Source organism: Sinocyclocheilus grahami, unplaced genomic scaffold (genome assembly GCF_001515645.1).
Source record: "Sinocyclocheilus grahami isolate Dianchi unplaced genomic scaffold, SAMN03320097.WGS_v1.1 scaffold49.1, whole genome shotgun sequence".
NCBI lineage: Eukaryota > Metazoa > Chordata > Actinopteri > Cypriniformes > Cyprinidae > Sinocyclocheilus > Sinocyclocheilus grahami.
In genome coordinates, this window is record NW_015505228.1 from 2,120,937 (window position 1) to 2,127,868 (window position 6,932).

The window sequence follows — 6,932 nt, forward strand, 5'->3', positions numbered from 1 at the left end:
TGGCTTTCTTTCGTCATTAGAGCACAAAATGTACATTGTTTCAATGTTTTTGAAGAATATCCTAGCCCCATTTTTTTCCAACATAATGAAAGTGAATGAGAATTGACGTCAGGTTCCAAATTGGCACAAAAAAAAAAGTTGGTATCAATGATTTATTGATATCTGCATATCGACTCGCTTCATTCGTATGAATGATCCATTTGCAAAGGGGACTGATCCAATTTATTGTTTGCTGTTCCATAGAAGAAAGCCTTGTGGATTTGGCATGACATGGTGGCAAATAAATGACCATGTGAGTTTTTGGTAGCATAATTTGGTAGATACCTGTTGATTTATTGTTCATTTAACTGGCAACTATCATGTTTGTTCAGGATCAATGTGTATTCTTGTGTAGATGTTCCTTTTACACATGAATGAATATTCGAAAGTTTGAGGTCAGTAAGATATTTAAAAAAAATAAAATGTTTCGCAAAATGCATTAAATTGATCAAAAGTGGCAGTGAAGTCTTAATGTCACACGTTTTCTTTTTCTTTTTCAAATCAGCATATTAGATGATTTCTGAAGAATCGTGTGACACTGACGACTGGAGTAATGATGCTAAAATTTAGCTTTGCCATCACAGTAAAAAAAAAATTTACAAAAAGCATTTGAAATTGTAATAATTTTTCACCATCTTATAGTTTTTACTGTATTTTTGATCAAAAAAATGTAGCCTTGCTAAGCAGACGAGACTTCTTTCAAAAACACACTGATACTGACTTTTGAAAGTGTTTGTAAACAAATTGTGGTGGTTGGTGTTTTATACATATGGTGTCGTCAAAGAGTAGATACCAACCCCTTTTTGTCCAGTTGCACAATAAGTGGTCACCTCTGGTCAAGCTTTAGCATGCTGACATCAACGTGAACATGGACAGTTAAGTTGCTGTAGCCACTGATGGTATATCGAATGTTTTTCAGAGGCGACAGTCTGTCAGCCAGCCAGGACGGTGTGAAGAGCAGTGTCTCTAGATACCGTGGTTCAGAAGTTCTTTTCGACATTCTGCCCTCTGACCAGCCTGGCACCCCACCACTGCACAATGATGCCTTCACTGCTGCAGATGTACTTGAAGAAGGAGGTGTGTGCTTCATCTGGCCCTTTGTTTAGCCTGGCCGCCAGTGTTTTTCTACATCAATACCATGTGTCATTCTGCTGAGGGTTTGTTGATTATTTGTTTCCTCTTCTGTGTGTCACCCTGGTTAAGGTTTCTGTTTATAGAAAGAGAAAGTAATGTCAGAGGGTTTTTTTTGGGAAGGTCCCAGAGGTTCCTTGTGGGAATAAATCCCCCTTTTTTTATGAATATAATATATTTGTTCTATTGTTTGTTATTTGCTTTATTTTTAATTGAGAAAAATTAAATAACAAAACAATAGTTACACCTAGATTATACCATATGCGTTTCTTTTTGCCCTGCTTATAAAAATAGAACCTACCTTAGTGACACAATGCTCTAACATGTAATTTATGCTTTAGTGTTTCTTGTGGTGTTTTTTTTTTTTTTTCAGGAATTTCAGATTACAAATGTTACTCCTTTTAGAGAAGGGAACTGACAGTATTCTTGCTTTCTAGGTGGATATGACGCTGATGGAGGCCTCTCTGAAAATACTTATGGTTGGAAGTCGCTGGGGCAAGAGTTGAGAATCAATGATGTGACTACTGATAAAACCACTTTTCAGCATGGAAACCGTGCTTTAGCTACAAAGGACATGAGGAAATCACAGGGTACATTCACCTTTCAGTGCTCATACATTGTTTGTTTGGAATGAATTGCCTTGGAGCTTAAGTGGGGCTGTTGAATTCATTTATTTACTAGCATCACTTTCTCTTTTATGTCCCAGACCGACCGTTGGCTCACTCTGAGGAGTCTCGTCTGGCCAATCTTCTGCGGAGAGCGTCACGGGAAGATGACCGGGAACGCAGACTGGCCACTATGAAACAAATGAGGGAGTTCATTGTGCACTCTGAAAATAAAGTGGTACGGTCTGACATGCTCAAATCGATTTTTATGTGTCTATAGAATTAAACAGTTTTTAATCTGTATTGTTTGCATTCATACATTACAGGTCCTAGTGAAACAGTTGGATTCCATTTTGAGCACCCTGAATGACATTTTGAACGAGAGGTATGACTGCACGGCCTATTTTTAACACAATGGGGGGGGGGGGGTTTATCAGAATTCAGTCCACTGAGGGTATATTTAGCACTTCATTGTTCATGAAGTGTTATGAACACCTTACTGAGTCCTAGTCATAAACTATTTAACCAGCCATTATTACATTTTGCCATACCTGAAAAAAATTAGCCCGCTAGTATGGGAATTTTTGAAATTTTAAGACTGGGTGTTAGACACCCCACTCCACAGGATATGCCAATTGTGTAAGTTCCTTTTGTACTGTTATGATTACAATATTTCCCTACACTTGTATTTTGAATGTGATTCATTGGCCAAAAAAAGAGAATACACACAATAAGCAATATGGCTTTTCCTTAATTTCGATAGATATTGCAATAATACATAGGCCTTGTCCCAAATGGCACCCTAAGCGTTTGCAGTCTTCCACCAGGTCCACACTTTGTGACATAATGCTATGTAATAATTATCAGGTAGAAGTTTACTTTGAAGCTCAGCTCAGTTTGGGCCAGGGCGCATAGTGGCTGCAAAGTGAGCACTCACAAGCACAGTTCTGAAACCTTAATGGATGCGCATGAAGGGGTCATTGTAAGTTTACAAGACCACAAGTTCACATGAAGTGTGCCATTTGGGTCAGGGCCATTGTTATCCTGGATTATTTTGGCCATGATAATTGTGCAGTGAAAATCTGGCCTAATTTCAACTCAAATCGATATGTAATATTTATCTATTTATGTATATGTATGTATGTATGTATATATAAAGTAGCCTTATAATAAGCAGGGTAGTGTACAGTCAACTGGACATTATTGCATATTAAATCCATGCAGTACCCGATCACACGTTTCTGTGCATTTCTGTTTGGCCTTACAGTAGTAAGCTCCTGCAGGAGCTCAGGCAGGAGGCCGCGTGCTGCCTGGGATTGCTCTGTGCCGCCCTCAGTTATGAAGCCGAGCGGATCTTCAAGTGGATGTTCCTCAAGTTCAGTGTGTCCACAAAGGATGAGGTGAAGCTTCTGTACCTGGTGGCAGTGCACAAGGCACTTGAAACGGCAGGGGAGAAGAAGGCTTTTTCATCTGTAATGCAGGTATTATTTATTCAGCTCCATTGCTAAATCTTGGATTACCCTTCTGTATAATCTTTTTCTGTGGTTGAAATAGTCCTGGGCGATAAAACTGTATCGATATTTATTGACGGTACACCTTCAATAACGATATAAAAATTGTTCGATATAGGCACATGCTATGAGTGACGCAGGCAGCACACACGAACACATGCTGAATTGAGTGCTGTGCCTGCCTGTGATGAGGAGATTGTGAATAAAGAATGAATATTAGTCGAATTTAAAATAAACATTTGCATTTGAATGTTAGGTGTGCATCAGGGAGCGTCATCAGTGGCGTGCGAGATGCAGTGATATTAGTGACGTTGTTGTATTTTAATGTTTTGTTAGTCTAGCCCACGAGATGCGGCGCTGCTGTGTTATGCATTCAAAATATTAGAGAAATATAGAAGCTCAATGCGGAGAAGATCTTGATTGGGTGAAAACCGTAACCAAGCCATTCACACAGATGCATATTCAGCGCATTTTTAGACGGACAAATATGACTGCTGCACTTGCGTCTCACAGAAGAGATGCATAGAAAGTCATGCAAAGTTAAAACCGTTTTAACGTTTAGAAAACGCGATGCGGTGTCTCATTTGTAAATGCTATCTGTGTGATCGGCGATTTGGCTCTTTGTATTAGGCTAAGCAATGCATAAACACATGATGCTGTTTTGTTCATAATTGTTTATGCAGTTTACAAAATTATATTTGATTTATGAGTTAATTTAGACGTAATACAGGTTTTTTTTTATAGACTTATGTCCTTGCGTTGTCAATTTAAATGTGCTGCATTATTTTGCTCATTGCAAAGTTAAAACCGTTTTAACGTTTAGAAAACGCGATGCGGTGTCTCATTTGTAAATGCTATCTGTGTGATCGGTGATTTGGCTCTTTGTATTAGGCTAAGCAATGCATAAACACATGATGCTGTTTTGTTCATAATTGTTTATGCAGTTTACAAAATTATATTTGATTTATGAGTTAATTTAGACGTAATACAGGTTTTTTTTATAGACTTATGTCCTTGCGTTGACAATTTAAATGTGCTGCATTATTTTGCTCATTGCGCCCTCCTGTGGCCTCGGGAGACAAGCCAAAAGTTTCCTTAAGACCTATTTAATCTGCATATAAAACATTAGAAATTAGATATTTGTTTAATTTTTATTGTGTGTTTGAGAGTTAAAACAAAAAATATTTGTTGTTTGTCTCAATAAATTGGGTTAATTTAAAAATGCAGTGGTTACTCTGTTTTACAAAAGTTTATAAAAAGTCAATAATTATTGATACCGAACGATATGAAACATTATATCATTAATACATTTTATAGCTATATCGCCCAGCCCTAGGTTGCAATGTTTTACCGTTTTGTCTTTCAGTTGGTGATGAGCAGCCTTCAGTCTATCTTGGAGAACTTGGACACGCCAGAGCTGTTGTGCCAAAGTGTAAAATGTATTTTACTGTTGGCCCGGTGTTATCCACACGTATTCAGCACCAACTTCAGAGTAAGCAGCGCACGCAGTCTTACATTTAAAATCTTGAAATCTGAAAGGAAAGAGCTTGTAAATTAACTGCTGCTTTTGTTTTTCAGGACACAGTGGATATCTTAGTAGGTTGGCATATAGACCACACACAGAAACAGTCTCTTACTCAACAAGTGTCTGGTACTATTTGTTTTATATTTAGTTTCTTTTCTCTTTTTTGGGAAATAACCTGTCTAACCTGTCTCAATATATCTTTCTAGGCTGGTTACAGAGTCTGGAGCAGTTTTGGGTCGCAGATTTGGCCTTTTCAACTACATTATTGGGTCAGTTTTTGGAAGACATGGAGGCGTATGCTGAGGTAACATAAATTGTTTTAATTTGGTTTCTGATACTCCATTTATTATGAGATTTCTGAGGTTCTAATGCTCTTCATAGGATTTGAGTCATGTTGTATCTGGGGAATCAGGAGACGAGGACATTCCCCCTCTCGCAGTATCCCTGCCAAAACTGGCAGCCCTGTTGAGAGTTTTTAGCACAGTTGTGCACAGCATCGGAGAACGATTCAACCCTATCAGAGGGCCTCCGATCACAGCAGCATATGTCACTGATGTTAGTATCCAACACGCATGGCCTCTGCTTTAAATATCTGTGTTTCTGCAATACAAATAGATCCTCTAAGATAAACTGCTGTCATTTATAGATCAACAAACACTTGAGAATACACACACACACAATCCTTTACTGATCTGACGTAAATTGTTTGCATTTTCTCGCTCACAGGTTTTGAACCGTGTTTTAGCCTGTGTCACCACAGCCAAGCAGGTGTTCTTCTCGGAGGCAGTGCTGACAGCAGGAAATGAGTGTGTGTGTGTCCTGCTGGTCAGCATGGACTTGGGCAACCAGCTGATTGATGCTGTAATCTCTTATGGCCTAGACCAGCTGGACAGCTGCCAGTGCTGTGGACCAGAATACAGCATGTCCGTCCTCACCCTGCTTACACTGGTAGGACTTGACTTGATTAATCCAATAACCGACAGACTGGAGTACAGTTTGTGGGATTTGTGTAAATAAATGTAGTTCACACTTTGGCCTTGTCACTATTATTTTTGTCTTTGAAATACTTTTTCACACGTTTTATTTATTTATTTATTTTTAATGCGTGTTTGTAGATTGTTGACCAGATAAACACCAACATCCCGGCTGCTTTTGTGGAGAAGTTGCTGGCCCCAAATTCCCAACTCTTGGAGCTGCGTTTCCACAGAAAAAGAGAGGTACGATCAGTAACCTCAATTGTTAGAAATTCAACACACACAGCTATGAGCTAATGCTTTTTTGTTTGTCACAGGTGATGGCAGCTGCACATGGAGTGTATCATGCTGTGCTGAGCCTAAAGAACATCCCTACCCTGGAGGCAGCTTATAAACTGGTCTTGGGCGAGATGGGCTGTGCGCTGAACAGTTTGCTCAGCCCTCTGGGTTTGCCTGCTGCCTGTCCTAACATACAACATCCTGCCTTTAGCCAGCTGCAGTTCAGCCCAGAGAGAGCAGAGTTTATCCTTATCTTCGACTTCAGTGCTCTCACCACCATTGGCAACACCAAGAACTCCCTCATCGGGGTCAGCATGAATTCATACTTGGCTCTGTGAAAGCATTTTTTGCAGTCATACAAGAAAATATGTAAAAGAGTAGAGTAATAGCGCTTATTTTTTCTGTGTTACAGATGTGGGCTTTGTCCCCTACTGTGTTTGCCCTGCTCAGTCAGAATCTGGTTGTAGTTCACTCTGATTTGGCAGTTCATCACCCTGCTGTCCAGTATGCAGTGCTCTACACTCTCTATTCTCACTGCACCAGGTAACAATGCAACATTACCTTTACTTACCTGGATGATGCTTCTTGAAAAATGTTCAGGGTTTCCACAGTCATAGTGTTTTCCAGGCCTGTTATATTATTATAATATAATATATTATATTGATGATATATATTATAATATTATATGTATATACTGTTGATTAAACTGTAAACAGGCACGGCGCCAGAATTTTTTCTCTACCGGTGCTAAGGGGGAGCTAGACCAATATGTAGGGGTGCTAAGAAAATAAATGATATTGATGACGTCAGAGTTACTTCATAAAGAAATGGGGCTAAACCGGGGCTATTAAAAATTCTGACGGGGCTA

At 39.2% G+C, this 6,932-nt stretch overlaps 1 protein-coding gene across 1 annotated transcript in view; it reads left to right on the forward strand.

The window, feature by feature from the left end:
• Positions 1–803: 803 nt before the first annotated feature.
• LOC107583093 (serine/threonine-protein kinase SMG1-like) overlaps positions 804–6,932 on the forward strand; it is a 34,458-nt gene continuing 28,329 nt past the window's right edge. Inside the window, exons 1-13 of the mRNA XM_016269188.1 lie at positions 804–1,116; positions 1,608–1,760; positions 1,877–2,013; positions 2,102–2,160; positions 3,043–3,256; positions 4,653–4,778; positions 4,865–4,937; positions 5,018–5,115; positions 5,193–5,366; positions 5,538–5,759; positions 5,927–6,028; positions 6,103–6,372; positions 6,477–6,607. Of these exons, the coding sequence (XP_016124674.1) occupies positions 936–1,116; positions 1,608–1,760; positions 1,877–2,013; positions 2,102–2,160; positions 3,043–3,256; positions 4,653–4,778; positions 4,865–4,937; positions 5,018–5,115; positions 5,193–5,366; positions 5,538–5,759; positions 5,927–6,028; positions 6,103–6,372; positions 6,477–6,607 (1,940 nt within the window). The 5' untranslated portion in view covers positions 804–935. The remainder of the gene's footprint in view (positions 1,117–1,607; positions 1,761–1,876; positions 2,014–2,101; positions 2,161–3,042; positions 3,257–4,652; positions 4,779–4,864; positions 4,938–5,017; positions 5,116–5,192; positions 5,367–5,537; positions 5,760–5,926; positions 6,029–6,102; positions 6,373–6,476; positions 6,608–6,932) is intronic.